This window comes from Gavia stellata, chromosome 4 (assembly GCF_030936135.1).
Source record: "Gavia stellata isolate bGavSte3 chromosome 4, bGavSte3.hap2, whole genome shotgun sequence".
Lineage (NCBI taxonomy): Eukaryota > Metazoa > Chordata > Aves > Gaviiformes > Gaviidae > Gavia > Gavia stellata.
The window spans coordinates 75,416,263-75,442,462 of record NC_082597.1 but is presented as its reverse complement, the minus strand read 5'-3'; the positions used below and the strand labels follow the sequence as shown (position 1 = coordinate 75,442,462).

Here is a 26,200-nt window from a genome sequence, read left to right as displayed (position 1 = left end):
GTTTCTTTGTCATCAGGTCTGCTAAAAAATGACAGAATATAAACTTGTTGTCGTTGGAGCTGGTGGTGTAGGCAAGAGTGCCTTGACAATACAGCTAATTCAGAATCACTTTGTGGATGAATATGACCCTACAATAGAGGTAAACAATTTCATCTTACACTTCTTGTGAAGAGAGATTATCAGTATTAATGGTAGTTGTTTGCTTTTGGGCATTTATCACAAAAACATAGAACAAGGCTTTGTATTAAAAAGGGCTCAAAGATAATGGTCAGCATTGGACCAGCATTAGAGAGGAAATTGCTGTGCTGCTTGATCTGGCTGTGGAACAACAGTTGCAGTAAAAAATTAAAAATTTTGATCAATTAAAGTATGGTGTTAATTGCCGTGTTTTGTTGGACAGTTTGGATGCATGTTTTCATGATCTCTGTGACAAAGTATTTTCCAGATTCACTTGACAATGCTTGGCAAAACTCTTCATGGCTTTGCATGCAACCTTTTAAATGTGACTTTCCTTTTTGATATCAAGAAGGAAAATTTGTAGTTCTGAAATGTATGCATCAAGCTTTCTCAGCTCCTATCATTAGGATCTGTTTCACACAGTGAGAAATGTGTCCTGGAATGTTATGGTAAATGAGGCAAAAATTTGGAGCCTCTTTTTTTTTTTTTTTAAACACACCAGTGTGTGTTTCCATATCTAGAAAAAATGTTACAAGATAGTTGTTGTAGTGGATTCTTTGAAATACATGGCACAGTTCCTCAAAATCTGAAATTGTATTTAAGCTTTAAAAGTTGTGATATTGTAAAGATTTCTTAATGAGCAGGCAACCTCTGCCTTTTAAATATAAGCAGAATACTAGTGTTCTCTGAAATCTCCTGTGGATGGTTGGATTTAATAACCTCAGACAGTATAAAAGGAGAAATGACGCTATAATTTACCCAAGATTTTTATGTTCCCGGCACTGAAGCTCCGTAGCTTATGACTTCATTTATATGGTTATACAATGAGGCACTTCCAAGCTCACTTGAAGGAATCACAAAGGTTTAAATCTAGGCTTAAAATGGTGACTCGGAAGATGGCTATGTAGTCATTGTCAGGTAGACATAAGTGAAGGAGCCAGTGCTCTGAGATGCTAGGAAGCTGTCTTACTTTAGCAAAGTACAGGCCTGAGTTCATGTGCCCCAAACAGAGATGTGTTGGCTTGAGTTTGAGTTTACCTTAATGAGCCTTCTTGTCTCTCTGTTGCATAGCTGAATAACCTCATGTATGCTTGTAGAAGATCTTGTGAATAGACCTGTGGAGAGAGGAAGAGCGTTTGACTTGCACTAGGAGAGCAGCTCTTCCAATTACTAATATGTGAAATTTAAAAACAACAACAACCCAAAACATGCTTAAACAGAAATCACAGAAAACTCATTGAGAGGAACAAGCAAAATGGGATTTTACTTTTTCTGCACAAGAAACTTCAGAGGATGTTGGTCTTTGTAATACTTGTTCATAATTATCTGGGTTTCTCTTAGGTTAGAGGTGTGTGTGTGCATTACAAAAAGTACTGTGGAGGTTCTATGTTGTAAGTTGTCGTATAAAGCCAGAACTGTGTGAACAATTTAAGAACACAAAAACTTAAATGCCAGTATTCCTAAATCATTTGAGGGATTTTGCAAATCAACAAGCTGAGTATTTTGAGGAACACCAAATACATTTTAATGTAAAATAATAAAATGAAAATACAGTTCCTTATAGAAAGAACCTAAAATCCCAGAACTGTGGCTTTTATTCAGTAGTGTGTAGGATGACTGTAACACTGGTGTGGTCCAGAATCAGCATGTTCTTCTGAAAGAAAGAGACCTTTAACCTAATGTGTTTTACCAGCATCCACAACTTGTCACATGCAACAGTATTAATCTCCTTCAACTCCTACAAGTTCTTGTCTGAGTACTAGTTACCATTTTCATCTTGTAAATCTGAGACCTTGAGGATGGAGCCTGTATCTTCCTATTATGTGGTAAATCACCTTGTGTGTGCTCACAGTGCTATAATCACATAGGTAAGCTTGTAGGGAAGACATAATTCAGTTTTAATAAGAGTGGTCTGTGATTTGGAGTGGCAAACAGGTTGTTGCAGAGGATGGGCTTGTAATTGGGTTTAAACGCTTCAGTCCTTGCCTGGGCAGAATCCCATTCAGTTGAGAAGGGTTGCTTGATTGTGCTTCCTGTATAGATGCAGTTGTGGTGGTAGGGGCTGATCAGAGAACAATAGCTGTAGAGTGGTTTTTATGCAGTGTGAGGAAATAAGGCTAAAGTTGCTTTGACTGGTAAATAATAACAGTTAAGACAGTTCAGTATTGTCACTACTATTGTTTCTCACTTACTACTGTTTCTTTCATTGCTTTATGGCTGTTGCCAAAATACTCGTTTTCCCTTGTAGATAAATAATCAAGCTAAATATTTTGGGGTAGACAGAGAAGAGTTCAGTGTTTGTTATCTATAGTGAATTCCATAACTACACAGTTATTCAATAATTTTAAATCTTTCCTGTGATTAACAAAATGAAACTCAACACTTCTAAAATTGTCATGTTGTGAAGACATGATGCAGTTGAAGAGAGGAAAAAAAATGTACTATTACTTAATCAGAGATGCATTTACAATGTTAATGTTGTTGCCGTTTTCAGTGGAATAGGCTTAATGATTCAACAAGTAACTTCTCTGGAAAATGTCACATTTCATGGCCTGCTTGGGTATTTTATTTACTTATATGCAAGCATAGTAGCTGAAAGGGGGCGGGGGAGGAATTAAAATGAATCCATGTTTGGGTGGCTGCTGTTATTCAAATATACATGCTGTATATGTATTTCACAATTTCATATCTTATTTGAAGTAGATGTCCAAGGACAGATTTATAGCCAAGCAATTTAAAGTATTTTTTTAACTGTACGTGCACTGACCCTTGTAAATCTGGCCTAATACACAGACCAGTTGGATTAGTGCCCTCTACTGGTCGAGGTTTGTTAAAACTTTATTTGCAATATCTTGTGTGATTATAATAACAATTTTTAATTTTTTTTATTTCTTTTACAGCTTCAGCATGTTTTAGTGCTAAATATAGGTCATCTTTTAAGTGTCCTAGAGAAAGAACAGCTTTCCTAGTTGCCTGTCAGAGGTTTTTCAATTGGATTAGCAAAATCCCTCGGCTGATTTAGGAATACTGATATTTAAGTCTGTGTTCTTAAATGACCTATGCACCTGTGAAACTTCCACCAATATTTAGTAATAGCTTAGTGTTAGTAGCTGTGATATTTTAATACTAAATCGCTGGTATAATGGATTTTTACAAAATGTTACTTGCTTAGATGGAATTTATTAAGCAGTGGGATTTTTTTTTTTTAGATAATTCCATATGTAGTGTATAGCTGAGATTTCCTATCACATTTTCTTATCAGTGCTTGTGAACAGATGGAATTATGACTCCTTAAGCATAATTCATGCTGATTTTTATGGCTTGTGAAAGGCCAATAAAAGCAGGTTAAGCGATTAATGAAATTAAAACTTTTTGATACAGATATGCGGAGTCTGTATACTGGGGAAAAAAATGCAAATTCATATTTGGAGTTGGGTACTACTTCAAAATTAAATTCTAGTTTGCATTCTGTTTTTACTTAATAGCCTTATACTGGATGTTTCTTCATTGTTTCTTCATTGCATTCATTACTGCAAATCTTCCAATGTGCAGTAAAGCGACTGGATTTTTATAAATTATGAAATTTATAGGTTATAAGGTTGTTTTTTTAGTTGTTGAAGGGGAGTCTGGCCATTTGGGTTCTGCAGTTGCATTTTTGAAGCAGAAGTGCCACAAGTACTCTAGTGGCGTAACTTTTCTTTTTGGTACACCCTACATTCTGGTTTGCAGGACTTGATAATTTTTACAGTATTGGGACATTTAAATAAACAAATTTTATCTTGGGTATGTTTACATTGGTATTCACCATGATGGGGGTGGGGTCCCAGTAGCCTGAGCTTCTAATGTGGTGCTTTAGTTTTCTTGCCTACAGTGACAAATGTGATTTCAGGTTTGATGTTTTTTTGGGGGAGGGGAAGGCAAAAAAGCAATGTGTTTATTATTTCAATAGCTCGGAAGGAAATCATAAGGTTGAATTTTCTCTCCCACGTCTTTCTTTTCCTTCCACCTCAAATTCCCTTTCTACTTAGTGACAAAATTTTCTCTCCAGAAGTGGGCTTAACAAATGTAATCTCAAAGTGTTCCTTCTTGTACCTGTGCTGTGCTTTATGCTGGTGCATCTTTGCTACTACTGCTAATGTGGTAGGCATGCTAAAGCCAGCAGTTAATTTAAGAGAAAAGAAAATCACTTATTTTCTTTGAAAATTACTTAAAGCTTTTGTTTAGAGCTCAGTTGAGGGGAATTTCTTTTCCTTTGAAGTGCTAAGATGTAGAGGAATAATACAGGCTTTTTCAAGTACTGTTTTTCCTATTTTTAACTAGCAGTCAAATTGCAAGAAGAGAAAATGAAAGCTTTGTAAATATGTCTGGTACAATAATAGCAGTTATACTAGTACTTCACTGTGAACTGTGATAAAGGTATCATAGGACATGGGGGATCTGCTATTGAATTTAAGTGAATTGGAATAAAGCTGTGTCCTCTAGGCTGTTTTTGGTGTGCTGGCTTTTTTTCCTTTGAGCAATAAGATAGAATATTAACCTTGTTTTAAAACACTTTGGAGCTTGTGTCTTTCTCTCAGCTGTATCAATATTTTAATGTGGCTTATATGTTTCTAAAGTAAGTTACCTACTTCCTACTTGAACACTGAATTTGCACTTCTGCGCAATAAATACTTCAAAAATCATGTTGGAGGTAAACTTTTACCTTTAAGGTAAACAGTCAATATTGTTTTACCTGATACTGTTAAATGTCATCCAGGCTTGAGATAAATGTGAGATTACAGGGTTTGTTCAGTTTAAGATACTGATTCTATACAATTATCTCCTGCTTGTTTTTTAACATGAGCAACAGGAAAGAAGAGAGCTTTTGTAAAAGTACAAATAGATAGAAAATGCACAGGAGTAGGTGTACTGTGCCTTAAAATGAGTACAAAGGAAGGAAGGTCATTCTGAATTCATCTTGAAGTTGGCTAGAATTGCAACTTTAATTCTTTAATTCCCTTCCCAGTAGTTTAAAGTGTTAAAAAGAACAATAGCAGTATTGTGTTAATCTCTAGCTAAAGGATCTGAAAGGTAATACTGAGATTTTGTGTTTATACCTTTTATTTGTTACAAGTATTGTTTACTGAGAATAATTCATAGCGCTGCTCAATGACCTATTTTTAAAGCTTATTGACATGGTTTTATTTCGAATATATATGTTTATATAAAACAGAGTTATTGGGAAAGTAATGCTTATGTTCCTGTCGCTAAAGCTATGTACTCATAGAAGCCTAGCACCAAAAAGAGCTGTAAATAGAAATTAATATCTAGTTGCTTGGGACTTTGTACAGATTTTAGCCACTTGAATCAGTGACCTGAAAACGTTGAATTGATAGCATTGAAATCACTTGTTCCAACATCTCTGTGAACCAACTCATCAGGGCTTTTATATGACTCTGTGTTGGTCTGTCTTAACTAAAAAGCTTGAATTTCAAATATATCAACTCAACTTTGATAACTTAATAACAAATATCATTGTATGCACCTGCTTAGGCATACAAAACAGCCTTCCTGTCCCAAACAAGGCTTTTTATACTTCATTTCCTTTTCAGTGGCATAGATTTTTGGTTTTGAGTTGTCTTACTTGTGAACTCTATGTTATTATTTTGTACATTGTTGTGGCACAACACTTCCGTAAACATCCATAGAATGAAGGTCAAATTTTAATTTTTTTAAAAAAAATGGTAAATTGAGTGAGCTTAAAGTCAAATCTTTTAAAACCAGGGGAGATGCTTTTGATCTGGATCCAATTTGTACTTTCTGTCCTTTTGTGCAAAATAAGAACAGTGTCTTTTTTCTGTGTGTGTGCGCACATGTACTGTTAGTCACTGAAGATTCAGAATACAGATAATAACATGTACTTTCAGTGCTCTTTCCACTTCTGGATTAGTGTATACATGTAAATACGTGACACTGTTTTCCTACGGTCATTTGCCCATCTGTAAAGTTGGATTTTAACTCCTAAGTGTTTTCAGTCATGCTCAATTACTGGTAAACAACTTCAATATCTCCTGAGTTATAGGTGTTTGAAATCTTACTTTTTTGTGTTTAACCAAAGTTTATGTTTTTTTCTGTTCTTAGGATTCCTACAGGAAGCAAGTAGTAATTGATGGAGAAACCTGTCTCTTGGATATTCTTGATACAGCAGGTCAAGAAGAATACAGTGCAATGAGGGACCAATATATGAGAACAGGGGAAGGTTTCCTGTGTGTATTTGCGATAAACAATACAAAGTCTTTTGAAGATATTCACCATTATAGGTGTGTATATTGAAAGAAAATCAACTAACTCTTGTATTAGGTGGATAGGTTGCTTGCTCTTCCACTAGGTAATAGAACGATCTCTTATGAAATAGCATCTAAGGGGAAACTTGCAAATTAGCAATATTGCAACTTACTTGTGCATCTGTAGGTCTGGAATTTTGGGTAATCTGAAAATCTGCTGCCTCGTTGGCAAGTTAGGCAGACAAAATACCTGAAAGCTCTTTTGGTATAAACTAATGTGACTTAGTAGTTCTGCCTGTTCATAGCGAAGACTTACCTAAAGGTAAACTCTGCCTATTCCATAGATAAAATTGCGTGCTAAGATGGAAAAGCTTATGCAACTGAAATTGTACAGACAATAATATCAATTGTTAGCTTTTATTCTGGGGGTGGAGGGGAAATACCTGTGGAATGTGTTACTAGTAGAGTAACATGTGTGAGCCCTGATGCCCAAGAAGGGCAGAGGCACAAAATCAGAGCTCCAGGAGGACTGCTAAAAACCAACCTGTTATTAAAAAAAACCATAATATGAAGAAGCTAATAATTAGTTAAAAATTTCAACTCATGCTTTCTTTGTCAACTACACTAATGCAGACATAGAAGCAGTCTCTGGTGATTACCATACCAGATCATTTATAACTTAGTAGCTTACTAATATTGAATTCTCCTTGGGTATTCTGTTAGAAGGCAATGCAAAGTCCACCAAAGATCACTGAGTTAGCAGCATCAGTTTAAGATGAGTCCCAAACACATAATGTTAAGCTATTCATAGTTAGGCATTTATAAATGCTGTCAGAGCTATGTTGCTGTATGGTGGATGAGTGTTTTGCTATCAGTATTACCCACAAACCCAACATCTACTCATATGCTGAAGTTGCACATTTTTGTTACAAATAGAAGTTACAGTTCTTCATTTAAGGTGGGATACCATGACAGTCCAAGGTGATGGAAGTCAGGAGGTGCAACTGCCCTGACCACACAGTTTCATTTTCTCCTGTATGCCAGCAAACCAGCTCATTTGATTGTGTAGCATGCTGATGTGAATAGCTAAACAGGTAGATGCCTACCTACAGAAATAGTTTACTGCTGGCTTATGTCCCTGGAGCAGCAGCGGGATCAGGGGAGTACTGCTGCAAATGAGGGGCAAAATTGCTGCATACTAACCCAGGGAGAGATCAATATTGAGAATGTGGGCACTTTCTTTCAGGACTGTTTATTTTTTATATTTAAATTGAGCTAGCCAGCCTTTGTATAAATTTCATTATCTATAAAATGTTCTAATTAAATGTACTGGTGACGTAAAGGAAAAGAAACAAGAGTTAGCACAGCAGGGATGACAAATTTAAAAAAAATAATTATCAATTGCTCTCAGAGAAAACGTAAACTTATCTTCATTATCTAATCAGATTATTACAAAGTGTAAGGGGAAGAAGGAGCATAGAGGTTTTCATGTGGAATTTTTGTTTTTAAAGACAGAGTTGCAGAGTTGCATAAGAAGGCTTTCCTAGTTTATTTCAAAGAGTGTGACTTGAATGCTGGAGTTCCTACTGTGCGTTCACACACCTGTGAATGTGCAGACTGAAGCTGAAGGCTTATAAATAACTGCAAACAGTGACTATATTAATTAAGGAACATACTGCAAACAGTGACTATATTAATTAAGGAACACACTGCTAGATTATTTGGGAAGGCAAGAGTAATGAAATTATGATTGTTATTTGAGATTCTTGACAAGTACATCTAACTAGTATTTCAAGATGCTTTCTAACTAGTGTTTGAAAGGACTCCCTTACCAAATTCTCTTTGTAGAGAACCAGACCAGTGGTCTTCAAAGTTTAAAAAACCCTGTCTAAATGCAGAGTTTTTAATGCTGTCTTTAATTAAAAAACACCCCCCCCCCCACCTCCCCCTGTCGTGTCCCCCCCAAACCAAAATTGAGACAACAGGCATAGGGCTTTTGACAGTATTTTATCTTAGCAAATGAATTGAGTATTAGGAGTGTTGAATATGAGGTAAGTAGTAAGATTTATACCAGAGCTGCTTAGGCTTGTTCTGGCATTAGCTGTTAAACATGTGTGTAAAAAAAAAAAAAAAAAAAAAAAAAAAAAAAAACCACCCCCAACAAAACACCATCAAAATCTATAGCCGTTTGCAAAATGTTAACCTCATTTTTTAAAAAAATACGATGATACACTGGATGGTGACAGGATTGGTCAGTTTATTTTTGGTGGCTTCTAAGAGTGTATGTGCAGTAAATTAACATAAATAATGATGTTGGAATCTGTTAACTTAATTCTGTTTCATTGTTTTAAAATCTACCATATAAACTATTAATATTAATTCCTGTTAAATGAAATGTCTTTTATTTGCTTCTTTTTAGGGAACAAATAAAGAGAGTTAAAGACTCTGAAGATGTTCCAATGGTGCTAGTAGGAAACAAATGTGATTTGCCTTCCAGAACAGTAGATACAAAACAGGCTCAGGATTTAGCAAGAAGTTATGGAATTCCTTTCATTGAAACATCAGCAAAGACAAGACAGGTAAAGCTCAAAACTTACCAGATACAAATGTAGAACTCTCATCTGAGTGATAATGTTAATTATTCTAGGCATTGACAATTGCTTGGTAATATCAATAGATATATTTCTCCAGAGTAGAAATTCTTGTGGTGTCTCTGTCAATTCACTGACAGCTGGTAATTGTTTTATTAATGAGTGATTCACTTCAGTTGTGCAAACTCAAAGAATGAGACCTGGGCTGCTATTACTCTCCACTGTCAGATGGTTGCAGTATTCTTAACATTGTGACAGGTTTTAATAGAATAAAAAGCACTTCTCCTTGGAGGTGAAATGCTTTTTTCCTCAGCAAGAGTATTAAGCAGACAAACAGCTAATTAGTTTATTCTGGTCCAAGTTTTTTCATTAATAATAAAAGGAATTTTTCTTTAAGGCATTGATTCAGCATTAGTGGGGCATGCTTGATACACCTTTTTATAGCTAAGCAATTGACCATAAGTCTCTTTTGGTATTACTGGATTAATTACTTCTGTAAACTGATACTCTTCTAAGACTTTAGAGCTCACTGTTGGTTTATTGTACCCCACTGGTATAGGTGAAAGAGGTAGTCATTAGGGTCCTTTCAGTCCTTCTCTCAGGGCTTGCTGGAACAAAGGTGCATGTGGTGGTGGTACATCTATGTATTCAGGAGAAGATCAGCTATACAGATACAGATGAAACTGGTTCTGTACTTCTGGAAGAAAGCATTCTTTTTGAAAAATCCTGATTTGTGGTTTTTCTTTTAAGAGTAAAGGCTTACTCTCAGTACAAATTAGATCAGGCCTGAGTGGCCAAATAACTCATACTCTGCATAATCAGAAATGTCATGTGCAAGTTGTGAATCAGGAATTAGGTGTAGCAGAAGGAGGCAAATGAGCAGAATACTGCAATTTGAGTAACTGCTCAATGTAACTGCTGATAGATTCAGCTGCATCACTTGGCAGAATTTCCTCATAGAAAGTATGTAAGTTATTTTTGGATATAAGAAATGAATATTTTATTAGAGCAAATTTGCTATACCCACCCAAGTTTTTGACATGTTGAAACCTGGATTAATTAGTAAAACTTTACAGAGGAGTCAAAGGAATGCTAACTTTTGGCAACAGAGAAAGTCTCTGTTATGTAGTTCTGTTTTTTTTAATCCTATCTAACTTAAATGGCTGAGAATAAATTAGGCCACAAGAAGTGTTCTGAGGAATGTGGCATATAAGTGGACTGAATAGTTACAGTGTTCTTGTTTGGAAGGTCCTATATTAGTGGCTGTCACTGAGATGTTAGGATAAAAAGAACTCTGAAATTACGTTTGAGGTTTGAAATAATAGAAGTTCTGTACTAACATGTAGATTTTACTTTTTTCAGCCTGTTCTATAAAGTATCAGGTTTGTTGAGGAAATACTCCTTTTGCATAGCCACTTTTATTAAAAGGATGTTGATAAGATGGTGTATTTTCAAAGATTTCTTCTCACCCCACCTGCAGTTTACTCCTACAAGCAGCCTCACCATGTCTAGCCAGGACAAAATTGCATGCTCAAATATCACCACTCCTGTTCAGTTTTATAATCTTTGTTTACACAAAGTAGTATCTGCTTTTTTATCTTTCAGACTTTTTAAGAGGTCTGCCGGAGGTTTGTACTTGTTTCAGAGGACAATAGATCAGTCATATATGAACTGTCATTCTATAATTTGACTGCTTTTATCTGTGACTTTATATTTCTGGAGGTGCCAGCTGAAATGTTATAGAAGGGATCTGACTGTTGGCTTTTGTTTTTCAAAGCTGAGCTTTACCCTTTCTACAGATAAGGAGTCCCTGAAGGTGTCTTACAGATTTTAAAATAAAGATACCCAATAGACTCTTTTGAGAATGTTGGCTTCTAAAAGTTGGAACCACTAGGTATGGTTGCTGATTCTTTCGCAGTGCTGTTCATAACATGTTGTGTTATGAAACTGCTTCATAAGATGCTGTGTTAATAAAATATTTTTGAGAAGAGAAAAGAGAATTGGAGGAAGAACCTGATCTTTAGTTACAGGAAGATAATCTAAATATTCATGTGTTTGTGTGTATATATATGTGTATACATATACATTTACATATTATGATTTTTCAGTCATGCTGTCATATATTAAAAATATATGCATCTATATATGTGTGCTTCCAAAGTAATGTTTTTAATTAGGGGATTCAAACCATTTTGTGAGCTCTATGTGGCCGATGGACTATATTTTTATTGGGCAGAATTCAGTCCTTGGCTAAAAATAAATAAATAAATAAAAATCTGTTCCTCTCTGGTTACATGCAGAACTTCCAAGTATGAGCAGATGTAGCTGGTGGTCTGGTAACTTCTGGAGTCAGTAGAAAGTCTGACATGAATACTTAGAAGTACCTTCTTTCCTGTACGCACCTACCACCACACTGAAACATCAGCACTAAGGCCCTGTTGAAGGGGCCCTTGCCATCTTCTTGTTCCTTCCCCGTGTCCCGATTCTGCCAGAGCTCAGAGAGAATCAGGAAGGTTTCTGGAGATGGAAATAGAAAAGAGTTGGCCATGTAGTCTGTTTTGATTGCCAAGATGCTTTTTTAAATGATGGCATTGGTATGCTCATGCTGAATCAGATCTTCGTTCCAAATAATTAAGTTTTTAAGATTTTTTCAAAAAATTCATAGACAAGGTCAAAAATAGGAAAGGCGAAAAACACTGAAATGAAGTGCAGAAATAAGTTGTTCTAAAAGTTACTGTATTTGGTTTTATTTGCTTCTGACTGGCAATAAAGATGTAAACTTTAACTTGGTGCAAAAAGGTCGTATTTTAAGTCAAATCTCTATGTGAATTTTCATACAAATCATTGAGTTTATCACTGAAACATTAACTTCGTGGACCCTACAACTTGGGTATAAGGCTATAGATTATTAATTTTTTTAATCAGACCACTGACTGAAATAAATATGATGTAATTTATGAAAACAAATCCTATTTCTAAATATAAACACGTGTCAATACTGGTGGGTTTGTTAGGCATGTTGCATCACTTGTACTCACACTTTCACAATCCTTATGCAGAAGGGTGTGAATTTCTTATGTTTATTTTGATAGCTGTTTTTGGTTTTCTCTGACATAAGCTTTAAATTCAAATTCTTCTCTGTCCACATGAGCATATAGCTCCCAATATTATCAATGAGAGATGAGAGGCAAACTTGATTTATCCCCACCAAGGCTGCATTCTGTATTCTCTACTGGGCTTCCATTTGCCTGTGAGTTACACAAGGAAAAGCTGTTAAGGGTGTACCACAAACGTGGTTTGTAGGATTTTGTTTTCCTTGGAACATTTCAACTGTCCTGCTAGTACTGAATTCAAAGGGAAAGCAGATGTATGGGCATTGTTGTAAGCATAGTAAAGGATTCCCCAAAGCATTAGGTCTCGTTGAGAATATATACTTAAACACACTTTTGAAGTGTTTAATGAAGAAGTTGACCTAAATCACAAAGATGCTGTTAAAAAAAGCATTATAGTTATTTCATCTATCTGATGTGCAGTAGGTTAGATGCCAAATTTGTGACGAAAATATGTTGAGAACCTGTGCCTGGTCTGATGAAGTAATTGGTGTAGTATTTACAGAACTTCATTCCTACATCTCAATTAAGATTCATGAGTAACTGATAATTTACACAGTTTGCTTGAACCAACTTCCCATATTTTTTTAGGGATTTGTCATACCTTTTTAATGATAATGTATGTGTTTCACACCAAGCCATTTTTAATGTAGTTCATCTGTACAGGTTCCATTTTAAAACTTTGCTTTCAATTACCTGTAATTTTGTAAGACGTCACAATGTGGATTGAGTTTTTTCATGTCACTTGTTTGCTGCAAGGTAAAACTTTTCCAAAAAAGTTTAGTCTTTCCTAAGACCAAGGCCCCAAGAAAAAAAAAAGTTTTGATAATGTTGAAAACAAACTCTGGCATCCAACTTGTGTGCTGAATGACTCCAGGATGCTGAGGAAACAGGTTTGTTATTTATCTAACATAAAGGTGCAGCAAAAAAAGGATGTGCACAACGGGTGAAATTCAGGTAGGACAGACTGCTGTAATTCTGGCACTCTTAACTTTGGAGTGATTAACTTTGTAACTTTAATCATGATTTTGTGCAGTATTTAATACGAATTTACTGATGTATGTCTTTAGCAATTGTAAGATAACATGACCAGCTTAACACCCCCTCCCTCCCGAAACTAGTGGAGGTTCTGCATGTGGCTGAGTTGTAGTAATGGTTTCCAAACAGTCCTTTGAAGTATGTCTGTTTTAGAGACAGCAAATAATTAGCCTTAACCTATAAGCTAAATGTTATGCAAGCTAGTAGATTTTTGCAGGTTTGTGTATTCTTCAGTATTGGCTAAGCTGACCTTACCGCTACAAAGCTCTGTGTTGGGAGTGCTTCTATGCAAGTGAGTAGCGTTCTTTTTGCTCATGCCCTCATGAATAATTTTGATTTTATTTGTCTAACAGTTGGTTTTAGGAGACCAACTCTGATAAAGTGTATAAAGGTGGACACAGAACACTTCTGAGGTGTCAAGGCTAATTTTCATTAGTTTCCTTTGAGTGCTATTTACAGAAGCAGAACATGTGAAAATTCCTGTTGTACTTTGGTCTGTATTTGAAATAGTCTTTCTTTGCACATAGTCATATTTTAAATTGAATGTTTGGCTGTCCCCCAGGAGTGAAAAGCATCTTGAAAACATTTCCTCGAGGTCATGGGTTCTTTGGGCTGTTAAAGTTAATAGCAGTTTAGATTTTGAAGTTTTTAATATCTGCTAAAGGATGTTTTTGCTTCCAGTTCTGACAGCTAACAGAACTAGTTAATCATATTTTAAATATATGGTCCATGCTCATTTAAGGAAAAAATACTGAAGAATCTTAAAAGAAATTGGTATTAAAATGACTTCTTAAGCTTCTAAGACAGGCACCTGGCTCTTTAAAATGTCATCTTGTGCTAATGAAATTAGCAAATGTGTCTCTGTACAGATTTTCTTTCAGAATAACTTCTTTCAGCAGGATTCATAAGACTGTTCTTGGTGATGGCAGCAGTAGCAATTTCTTTTCTCACTCTGTCTGTGTCTCTCCCTCTCTCTGCATTGCTAAAGCAAATTACAGCTCCTATTGGTGATGGGAAAGTTGACAACAAATGTTGACTGAAGAATGGTTATCTAATTACTCATGTGAAAGCTCCATAATCAAATTGTGTATTTCTACTGCAAAACAGTGGATTTGTAAAAATGTTGATTCTTGTACAGCCTGTGCTTTGGCACGTAGCAGCTGATCAATGTTTACTGTTTCCTCTTCAGGAATAAACTTCCATTCCTTCCAGGAAAACATGAAAGTATGAGCTTTACTTGGTTTTTGCTGGGTTTTAATGGCTTCCTTTACATTTTGCAAACTCTCAGACCTGGAATGTAAGAAGACTTGTCACCTCATCAATACTTCACTATATCCTAACAGGGCACATTGTATATAGCAGAGAAATACAGTCCAAGAAATCAATCTAATTCACTTAATCTTTAAATTTAAGTGGCTGTAGTTCAGAAGAACCCTCAGATAAGCAGCAGTGTATTAAGAATGAGTCTTAAATGTGATGACCTATGGCACCGTTCATGCAAAATGACCCAGTAACTGGCAGTAAATGTTAGCTATTTTTGTTACTAGGTGCATAATCTGAAGATGGGTTGGAGAGATAAGTTATGGAAAATCTGCCAAATAAAAGCCCAGATTGTGTGTTTGGGTGGTAATAAAGTTTTGGGGCTTAAATGGTTGTACTGTTTTCCATGATCATCAGTCTGTTCTGTTTTTATTTTCACATAATGAGTCTGTATTAAATTAACAACCCTGTTGATCTGACTGAGCAGACAAGTAATGAAATTGACAGTAAGGCAGAGGAGAGATTTTTTTCCCCTCTTTAAAAGCTGCAGCTAAACATTTTGCATCTTGTTATAAGAATAACATCCTTGCAGATTTATCTAAAGTTTAAAGTTTATGTACATACCAGTTTAAGATAACAGATACTAAACTTAGAGCTGGTGCTGTATCTCTTTATCTTGCTTTTGCTTAAAGATATCTTCAGTCCTCATAATTTTTTTTTTTTAATGCTTATGGTATCCTCATCTCCAAGTGGCCTAAACACAAAGCTGCAGAAAGGTAGGGTGTGAGACCAGATAAGTAAAACACATAGCTCTGTGTCATCCATGGAACACTTGAAGAGCTCTCTTAACCAGAGAAAAACCCGAGCAGCAGAACTTCACAGGCTGTTTGCACTTAGCTGTTATTATGGGACCCTAGCAGTTGCCCATGTCTGGCCCAGAGAGAACAGGTGAGCCGTGCCTTGTACATTGTTGTGAACCAAGCTCTTAAACATGATAATAATGAACTTCTTGCTTTTTCTGCATGGAAGAATAACTTCTATAATTACAATAAGTAACTAATTTTGAAAGTTACTCTGAAATACAATCTATTTAAGGTGTTTCTTAAAAGCACTTTGCCAAGACTCAAATATCCCTTTTACTACATCTAATAGCGTAGTGCTTGCTCTGTAAAGTAAGTAGCTTTAAAAACAATATTGCACAAAATTCATTATTCTTAGAAGATTTGATTTCTTTGTAACCTCTTAGGAAATTACCTGTTTAGACTTTTTCTAAACTTTGTTAGTTTGTTCCACAGATTTTTGCAAAGAAAGTACACCTTGTTATATAAATAACAGAACATAAACGAGCTTACTTTTCTTTGCCTGCCCAAACAGTAACAGGTTCTCACTTTGGTTAAAGAGTGGAAATAGGTGGTTAACTGTGTGTGTTTTTAAGTACCCCCTGGTTACCAATCTAATAAAGTTTTGTGCCTGCTATACACATAGATGTCCACAAAAATGTGTGAAAAGATTCAGTAACACAAGTGGTATTATTTACAATGCAGTATGCAATGAAAGAAAATAATTCTTACTGTTTTTTGTCCAAGTGTTACCTTGCATAGAAAAAAAGGAGGGCTTGAAGTGTGTATATTCACAATAATTGGTAGTCAATAAATTATTTGAGTGTGTCTCTTGTGTGTGCATTAAAAAGTATTTATCAAGCAGCAAATGTGCAACCCTAGCATTTTAAAAATATAAATGGAGATCCATATACTTCGCTCAAGTAAAGCTCATAATTTCAGTGGTTTTGTTGTGATTTTTATTTTTTCCCCCTGCCATGGGTGTCCCAGTATGTCACGATTGTTAATGAAACAGTTTTAAGGAGTTGTGTTTTACAATGCAGAGAGTGGAGGATGCTTTTTATACATTGGTGCGAGAGATTCGACAGTACAGAGTGAAAAAAATCAGCAAAGAAGAAAAGACTCCAGGGTGCGTGAAAATTAAAAAATGCCTTGTAATGTAACGGGGTAAGTTTTGTAATGTAACAGAGTAAGTTTTACAAATCACTTGCCAAATGAAAATGATTGACAGTGTCTTGCAAATCAGACATTTTATGAATAATTGATGACATAATTTAAGATACAAATCAGATTTCAGTATAGTAGTCCAGAATATTCCTAGCAAACACCCAGTACTATGGATTTGCTTTGTTTCATGGGTTTTTGATAAATAGATTAACAAGAAGTGTGTACTGCATATCAGGTTCTCCATCTGTGAAAGAGACCTGGTTTTGTGTGTGAAGAAGTTAAGAGGAAAAAGTTTTTTACAGATAATATTGCAGAAACTGTTGAAGTGAATATTGATTGGATCTTCAGATTGATGAACTGAGGGGAGAGGATCATAATACTTATAGTCCTTCTCAGATGCAGAAACAGGAGGTTCCTAATCCAGCAAAGCAGTATCTGGCTAGCAGCTGGCGTGCAGGATTTCTTAATTCTCAGGCCCTTCCTTATACCATACCATTTTCCCTTGTTTTCCCCCAGCTTAAAATTTATCGTTTCTAGAAATACATTAGTTTTCTTTTTTGTTAACTATAATGCCATGAATCATCCAGATTTGGACAAAATGGTAGGTTTTCACTTTTTTGAGAGCCTTTACAAGGTGTGGGCAGAGGGGAAGCAACAGTGAAATAAAACTGGAGGAAGGGGACAGGATGGAACCAAAAACAACAACAACAAACATCAACAGCACCAAAACCCTCAATACCCAAATTCTCACAATTTATCTGTACAGTCCACTGTAAGAAAAAAAAAGGAGGAGGAGAGGGAAGAAGCAACTGTGATAGGGAAGAAGCGCTAGTCTAGATCACTTTCAGTGCTTTTTGAAAAAAACATCAGAATAGCTCCTTGCATATATTACTGTCCCGTTAATTCTTTACCTTTTACTGCACCACTGCAGAGAGTGGGTTGTTACTCCTTATGTACTTGCTCAACAGGAGGGTGACCTAGAATTTCCCATGGTATAAAAGAAAAACTGTTTGCTTTTCAAGGTGTTTTTTCACACTTCAGAACATCTTGCAGAGAAGTAGTGGAGTTTGACTTGTGTCCTAAAGAGACTGTCACAACTGTAGGAATATTCCCTTCAATAACGGAGTTCTATTCTTCTTTCCAGTGGGAGGGAGAACAAATTTTACTTTGTATTGCTTTTCACTAGATCTCCTCAGGCTTATTATATTCTCAGCTTTTAAGTGATGAATGACTGCTCTAAGATAATTCTTTAGACGTTTGCTTAAAAAAGATACACTTTCTTGATACTGTTTGTATCAAAGGTTTCCTTTGCAGGAAACTGGAAACTTCAGTTATGAAGCTCCCCAGTCTTGCATCCAAATATCTTAATAAAATCAATGCCATCAAAATACCTTGTTTTATTTTTTCCTAGTTATCAAAACCAACTAACAGCACCTTGGCAAGATTACTTTTGATGAGAACAATATGAATTAAATTGCTTAAGCCTCCTTCCTGTAGCTTTCTGAAAACTAACTTTGCTGTTTCTTGCTGTCTTACTAATGTAGCCATACCTCAAAGTAGAATTTCTTTTTGTATACTGGGACTTTAAAGATCTTGAATGCTGTCTGCTTTTCCTTTTTGTGGGCTTCCTTGGGAGAACAAGAACAGGATGGTGGGAGTTGTGGCTTTCATTTTTTTCAGTGGAAGCATCTTTTCAGATTAAGATTCTTTTTGATAGCTCAGCAAACATATGCTTTCTTTCCACCAGCTTCCTGCTTTCTTTCTGCCTATGTCCAAGAGAACTATGGTTTTGGGTTTTTGTTTAATTTAATGATTTTTTCCGTAGTACTACAGAGGTATATGAAACAATTTCTCTTCCTCGTGACTGATACCTGTGTGTATGTGTGCATATATATAAAATATATTTTAAAATATAAAAAATACTTTTTTCTACAATTTAAAACTTGTTAAGGGTCTATTTTTGGGGCTGGGGTATTAAGGAATTCCCAATTCCGTATGAATTCAGTGTTTCTTATTGATAGCCAGGTTAGTTGCCACGTCTCATGCATGCTTGTAACCATGCAACCACATATCCAGACTTCTATATGGTCATGGGACCACGTGGTGCTCCTAAGAAAAGTTGTAGCCGGGAGCAGGCTGTCTCTGTGGGAAGAGTTCTGATTTTTCTGTTTCCTTTGCCTTTTGTAGTTGCCCTTTGGAAAAACAAATGCCAGGAGCGAGCTCCATCAGTGCATCTTTATTGAGACAGTGTGGTATAGTTCTGAGCATGCACAGTGAATTTTGAGTTTTTAATCCTGGGCCTGGATTTAAAGCACTCATTTAGTACATCTTAGGCTTTCCAAAAAGCTTGCACACAATAACTCCATTGTTAGAGGGAGGAAGCTCAGCCGCATGCAGTCCCTTCTTACTGAAAGAAGTAACTAGAAAGGTTGACTGCCTTTGATCTTACAGTATTGGTGCCTTTAGGGACCTTCTGTAAATAGAGTATCCACTACTTATATTTAAAATTTAATCCACAGACTGAAAAGTGAAAGACCTCAGCTTATCTTGAGTTCTCCAGTTCTAATTCACAAATACTCTAAACATAGTTTAGTATGTCGTGTTACAGTCATTACCTGGATTTAAGAGGAATTGTGGCAGGACCAAACTACTAAATACATAATTAATAATTTTAAAGGCTTGATCTACAAAGGTATAAATGCAAGGACGAAAGCTAAGTGTTTTGCAACATGCGCTGTATTTGAAAGATGATCAGTTTACTAGGTAGAATAAAGACTTCAGCCTTAATTGTGAAGTCATGTGTTTAAAGGCCCATAATAGTCTCTGGATGTTACTTTGTACAAGTTATGTTCTCTGTATTTATTTTAAAGCCAGTTTAATGAGGGAGGGTTGCTCCTTTGAAGACTTAAAGCACAATTTTTGTTTAGCATGTCTCATTTGAAGACACTGCTGAAAGCCAGTGACTGCCCTCGTAATGATTATTTTTCTAACACATTAATGATGAGTGTGAAATACTGAAAGGTAGTTTTATAAGGAAATGTGAACAGTCTTGTAGAAGAATATTGTGCAGACGTTTTTCTTAGACCATTCTTGTGTTCTGAGAATGAAACTACTCTTCTGTCTGTTGTGATTGATTCTTAATGCTTTCCTCCTATCTGTCTGTCTGAAATGAGGACTGCGGTAGATAACACCTTGAACCGTCACTACTTCTAGATCATTTCCTACATGAACATTGCTAAATGTTCACTTTGTGCATTAATGCTAAAGTTGTAAGGAAAATACACTAGATCTCTGTAAAATAATACCAAGCATTTCTAATTCTCAAAAGATTCATGGGGGACATGACCTTTTCCAGAACCAAGGCTACTCTTCCATTAGGCATGCTACATCAATTTTATATTGATCAATAATATTTTAAAATGTAGAACAGGTTATTTGCAAGTGTATTTTGTGTGTTACAAGACCTTGCAAAAGTGTTCTATTAGTATTGGGAGATTAGTATTGGCTGACAAGGACTTTGGTTGAACATCAGTTATTTGTAAATGTTTTATGAACTTGAATGTGAAGGTTTTAAATAAAATTAGGTTCTGCTGGGACCATTGCTTTATAAGTGAAGCTATTTAACACCTCACTGTTGTTGGGACTTTCCATAGTAAGTTTCATCACCATTTGGTGTTTGACTGGAACAGAAATTAATTAGGTGATTTTTGGCTTTTTGTTGTTGTACTTTTTTCAGATTTCACTTTCAGTTCTTTTACTGAAGTAGGCATACAGGAGTAAACAGAGACTGTTGATTTTTACTAGCAGCTTGAAGGCAAATTCTGTAGCTGACAAGAGGTAGGAAGCTGCCTGCCAGTTATAGAGCTAAATTTCTAGACCCAGTTCTATAGTGGAGCAGTTGGCTGCTGTGATACATTAACATCACACAACTATTTCTGATCTGTCTAAAAGATAATATAAGGAGTAAGGCAGTGAAGAGTCAAGATCATTTTTTATCTTAATGATTTTATAACTGTCAGTACTCAAACTATTAAGTGTAAAGGCTGACTGAGAACATGGGTACTTGATTGAAATTTGGAATGACCTGAAAGCTAGGCAATGGAATAAACTGTTTCATGTAAATAAGTTGTCACAAAGTATACCATATAACATTGTACTTGATAATGGTTCATGTCAGGCTTTTAGATAATGCTGGTGTCTTTTGACCAGAGTTAATTCCCCTCAAAAAATGGAAAACTACTCAATGTGAAGAAACATTAGCTTTTGTGTCTGTACCTTAACTATTGGAGCTGTGGAGATTTTAAGTGATTGTACATGATACAGCGCCATAGATAATGTGTTCCATGTGTTTTTAACTATATAATGCGAATAGAATGATTTCTCAAATAATAATTTATCATTGGAACATGGGATTGATTTAATTGCTTTGCATATATAAAGATTTATAAAACTGTGGTATGATTACTGTATCAGTGTGCCTGAGAAATGACCTGAATATGTAGAACAATCGTAACTCTCTTTGGTATTGAATTCTTGTTACAAATATTTTTATTTACTTTTTAAAGCTGCATATAGATTATTAAGGCATAAATAAAGCTCCCTAATGCTTCAGAACTTTATTCTGTACTAATAATATACATATAATCGAAACATGTGGTACCTATACTTTTCTAGTTTGAGGTGGGACGTGTGCCCTCTTTGAGATGGAGAAGAGGGCAGGCAGTACACTAAATCACTTTCCTTATCATGTTAGTAATGGAATTGGCCCTATGGGGTATCTTGTGGTCAGCCCCTGAGCAGTACGTCACCTGCAGGCTGCTGTAAGCCCAGTTTGGGGAACAGCTGAGAAGGAGGGCAGGCAGGTGCTAGCTGTTGCTGGCATCAAAACAGTTCGTTCAGGTTGTTGTCGCTGTGTTCCTCAGAAATCAGGAGAGGAACAACCTGTAGCCAGGATTAATTGTTCAAATGATGGCAGCCCGCTGGTCAGATGAAAACAGGCTGTACCTAAGCAGGCATGTAAGTCTGTTAATGTGTTCTTAATGGGTGCATGTATGTGTCTTTTCAGGGTGTTGATGATGCCTTCTATACATTAGTTCGAGAAATCAGAAAACACAAAGAGAAGATGAGCAAAGATGGTAAAAAGAAGAAAAAGAAGACAAAGACAAAGTGTATAATTATGTAAATACAATTTATCCTTAAGAAGTACTTAAGTAATTTTTGTACATTACACTAAATTATTAGCATTTGTTTTAGCATTACTTTACTTTCTGCTTCATGATCCTGTTAGCTTTACCTGAATGCTTGTTTTAAATGACAGTGGAAACTTCATTCCTCTTAAAGTGCCAGTATTCTTTGACTGTTGGTTCTTGAACTAGCAATGCCTGTGAAAAAAAAACAACAAAACAAACAAAAAAAAACATAACAAAAACCTGAGAACTGTCTTAGGACTCTTTGGTGCATGCACAGTTGCTAACTTCCTATTTTTCTTACTGATTGTGAACTTCTGTCCTGTGTGCAAACCAAACAATGAAATGATGCTCTACACATTCTAACATCCACTTTAATTTTTTTGTTTTTAAATCTGGTTGGGAAAAAGGACTAGTTAGCAAAAGAGACTTTCTTTTCAGCCTTTCTTTTATTTTAGACTGACTGCAATATAGAGAGACCAGAAGCCTTTATAGTCTTCCTGTAGATTTTGCTTCTAGGCATCTAGTCTTGTAGCATTTCAGATCAACTTTAATGAATGTAAAGATAAAACTTTCACAAAAAAATTTTTCACCGCAATTTGTCACAGTCACTCCTTAAATACTCTATTTTTTCTATAAAAAAAAAGAAAAAATTAAAAAAAGACAACAATGCACATCTGGCAATGGAAAAAGTAAAAGTTCTAATTAGGTTGATTTGCTATTGTTGATGCATTGCTTTAAGACTTTCACTAACTTTTTTTGTCTGAAGACCAAGGTGAAATCCTAGCTTTCCGGACCCTCAGTGGCAAATCTTTAAGTAGCTTTGTTCAGCAGGTACAGGATTTCACCCTTAGCATTGCTGTTAAATACTAAAAGCCTTAACAGATGAGTTGATTCAAATTCTTAGGTTAATTCATACATGGATCCAGAATTTACCATAAGAATTAAATCAGAATGAATCCTAAATTATATAGCAAAGTAAAACCATTCTTTTTTTCCCCCAAGAGTGGCATTAAATATTTCCAGATGTCCATTTTGTGCAAAATAGGGGAGGAATTTAAAATTCTAGTAACATCGAGTGAAAGAATGAATGAGTTGAATTTAGCTGCTTCATGCAAGTAATTTGGAAATCCACTGTGCTATAAAAATGGTGTGGAATTTGCACAAACTGTCAGCATAGAACATGGTTTCCAGAGTCAGTGTTGTTTGTGTGATGTTCGTGAAGTACTAGTTTTGTTGCACAGATGAAATGGTTGGTGAGTGGCATTCCAGTGTCTCGACTGTCATGAAGCTAGACCAAGATTTTAATGTTGTCTTTCTCTGTGATTAAGTTCTCTTGTGATTTCCCGCCCCGCCCGCCCGCCCCCCCCCCCCCCCCCCCCCCCGCCCCTTCCCTGAATGGAATTAAGGCAGAATTTTTGCAGAAGCTTTCATTTTTGGTACTGCAGTAGTCTAGTTCTTCTGCACTAAAGTAAGAGCCAGTAATTCCAGTGTTGCCAGTTCCTGTTGTCTTACTGTAAGTGTTGCATTGTTTGAGTGTTTTATTGGGGCCTGGGTTCCTGAAGGTACACATCTTTATAGTACCTAACTAACTCAGCTGCAGAGTAAAATTTGAAAATGTGACTCTGGTGTACTCAAAAAAACCCAAACCCACAAGACGTTGAAGTAGGATAGTTCAGGACACTGTAAAGTTTGGAACAGGGAATAGTGGCATTGTCCTAACCTAAGGTATACCTTAGGTATACAATGATGTGGAAATTTTACATAGTACAATTTTTATATACCTGTGTAACTTTGACCATTTATATGATGTCAAAGGTGCGACTGCATGAGAGAAGTATTCTTTTGCTTCTATGAAATACTAACTCCACAGTGACTCTTGTAGGTGGAGAGCTGCAAAGCTGGCAGGAAACATACGCTGTCTGGATTGCTGTGTGTTCTTTAATTTCAATGTGGCTGAGAGAAATAATGCCTTTCCCTGCCTGCGCCCCGCCATTCCCCACCCTCCACCAAAATCCAGACCCTCTCCCCTCCTTTCAGCTTCTATGTGAAATATACTTTAGATTATGAAATATTCTGAAAAACAGTAATAGGAGAACCTAATATTGTATCATAAGGACCAATAAGGAATAAGAACAGATTCTTAACATTGCAAAACATTTTATAACTTTCAAGGTTAAAACATTTTGGAGACAGTTATTTGCATATTTTAGACACTCTTGATTATATATGAAGAATGTAGCAAAAGTGGATAGTGTACCTTGAGCAAATGGAAGTAATCTTAAGATTACTTGAAGATTTTTGGTAACTGAGTCACACTGCATGTAAAATTAGGGCTGGTCTAAAATTCTTATGTTAATTTAACTAAAAACTGTTAGGACAAATTTTAGCTGAAATGTCTTAATCATCAAATATGGATTTATATAGCTTTAATATAAAGCTATATACAAAATAGTACTTCTTTTCAGTAAATGTGACCTGTAGCTACCCATCTAATTAAATTAGTACAAAATCTATTTAGATTAGCCCTTTTTTTTTTAAAAACAAATACACATCCTTGCCACTGTTGTGCAGTTTTGTCTTAATATTTGTTGAGATTTTGTGAAGCATGTTGGATTGCAGCTTGCACAAGTTGATCTTATAATTATTCTCTTTCCCTATTTGAAATGCTTTCAAAGAACACACCTGGATGCTGTCTGTTCTGATAGCAACTACTAAATGAACATGTGAATCACTTACTGCGTTAATGCATTAAATTGCCATGTGTCAGGGAGTAACACCTTCTTACAGTAGCTTTATGTAACTCTGGTAAACAACTTTATGAATTAAGAATTGAATTCTTCTGACCAGTCTCATTACCCTAAAATTTTTGCTAACTTAAAAGTTTCACTGTATAGATTTTGTTAGAATAACAGAATCTCTGTAATGGGTCAATACTGACACACAATCTTCTGCTTGTCTATACTATGAAGCAATACAATTATTACCTTCAAAGACCATCAACCTGTAAAGAAATCATTTTGTCTCAAGTTTACATAAAGCTACATAGATGGTAAATCTTTCCTAACATTTCTTTATTCCACTGTCTTGTGTTTTCATGTTGAAAATACTTCTGCTTTTTCCTCTTGAGTGCCAACTTCTTACTAGAACGACTTCTTAATGTAATATGTTTACCTGGAATGTATTTTAACTATTTTTGTATAGTGTAAACTGAAACATGCACATTTTGTACATTGTGCTTTATTTGATGTGGAACATATGCAGTGTGATCCAGTTTTTCCATCATTTGGTTGCGTGACCTAGGAATGTTGGTCATACCAGACATTAAGTTAAAAAAAGAAAAAAAAAGACCACTGTTTGTTTTTAAATTTTTAATGTTTTTAGGAGTATGTGCTGTGAGGTGATCTGGAATTTGTCATTTTTTTTGTCAAACTGTACTGCTCCTATTTATTGTAATGTAATAAAAAATAGTTATTGTGAGTTGCTGTCCCAGTTTGCTTTTTCTCTCCAAGAATTTCAGTGCCTCAACTCTGAATTGCGTGTGTTTGGCAGTTGTTCTCGGTTTATTTCTTGTACTTCTCGTTGTCTGTCACAAAGCTGTAGGCTTGTTGTCTGTCACAAAGGGTAGGTTAAATTTTGTATATAGAGGTATTTGTTCAGAATAGGTTTAATGACAACATATTGTAGAGGAGTTAAGTTGATACGGAAGGACTTTCTCAAAACACTGTGGTGCTGGAAACTGAAGCACATACGTTTCATCACAAGGTACTGCGCTGCCTAATTTCCCATCCTTTTTAAAAATTCTATTCTGGAATTAACATGTGCGAAGACTTGCTATTGCCAACAGTTGTACTGCAGTGATTACGTACGTACCTATATTTCAAAGATTATTTCTGTTCTATCTCCAGTGTCATTTAGTTCTTGGGGGGGTTGGGCAGAAACACCAACTAACCCTGGTATGTGCAGTGTATCAGTTCTGGCACAAGTTTGTGCCAGTCGAGCCAAGGTCTACAGAGTTAGCCATGGAGCAAACATCCATAGTCAAACTTCTCTTCCAGGGGAAAGGCTCAAGTTCTATATTCCTGCTATAGCAGTTACACAACATCAGAAATCAGTACTAGCAGGAATTGTCTTCAGTGCTTAGACCGCTGATGTTACAATTCACCCCCTTCCTGACCCTGTAGCGTTCTCTGTAACACAGCACCTCCGCCAGCCTACCAGCGGGACTCTTGCACGTGGGGCAGATGTAGTCAAAACCTTTTAAGAACTTACTTTTGAGAAGGTGCTCATTTACGGTGAAAATGAATCATTAAATGTGGAAGACTTTCAAAACCAGATTAATCTTCCAGGTAACAAGAGAAGTGTAGCGCCTTGAATCAGCGTTCAAACACACAGCTATTGGGTAAATGTAAGAGCAGGTATCTGTTCAACATCCATATCAAAGTGAAGCAGAACAGAATCTTATTACCACTACTTCCTGCAAAATTGTTTTTAGACATAAAGTTTTAGTTCAAGGAGGTCAAAAGTAGTTGAGAAAAACCTATAACCCATATAATACAAAACCCAAAT

The 26,200-nt window shown here is 35.8% G+C and overlaps 1 protein-coding gene across 3 annotated transcripts; it reads left to right on the top strand.

Annotated features, from left to right (window-relative positions):
* Positions 1 to 26,200, top strand: KRAS (KRAS proto-oncogene, GTPase). Of its 3 annotated transcripts, XM_059817248.1 has the most exons (6): positions 1 to 139; positions 6,298 to 6,476; positions 8,860 to 9,019; positions 16,322 to 16,437; position 17,417; positions 21,511 to 22,956. In XM_059817248.1, exons 1-6 carry the CDS (start codon positions 29 to 31, stop codon positions 21,625 to 21,627), a joined length of 684 nt encoding a protein of 227 aa, XP_059673231.1. In that variant the 5' UTR covers positions 1 to 28; the 3' UTR covers positions 21,628 to 22,956. The 3 variants fall into 3 exon arrangements, with proteins under 3 accessions (XP_059673231.1, XP_059673232.1, XP_059673233.1); XM_059817249.1 differs by lacking the exons at positions 16,322 to 16,437; position 17,417 and adding an exon at positions 24,310 to 26,200 and having other exon boundaries at positions 21,511 to 21,623; XM_059817250.1 differs by lacking the exons at positions 16,322 to 16,437; position 17,417.

Excerpts from the sequence above, each read along its gene's own strand:
- KRAS (XM_059817248.1), top strand. The coding sequence starts at position 29 with ATGACAGAATATAAACTTGTTGTCGTTGGAGCTGGTGGTGTAGGCAAG. Across the intron at positions 140-6,297 it reads AATATGACCCTACAATAGAG|GATTCCTACAGGAAGCAAGT; the intron begins GTAAACAATTTC and ends TTCTGTTCTTAG. Across the intron at positions 9,020-16,321 it reads CATCAGCAAAGACAAGACAG|AGAGTGGAGGATGCTTTTTA; the intron begins GTAAAGCTCAAA and ends TTTACAATGCAG.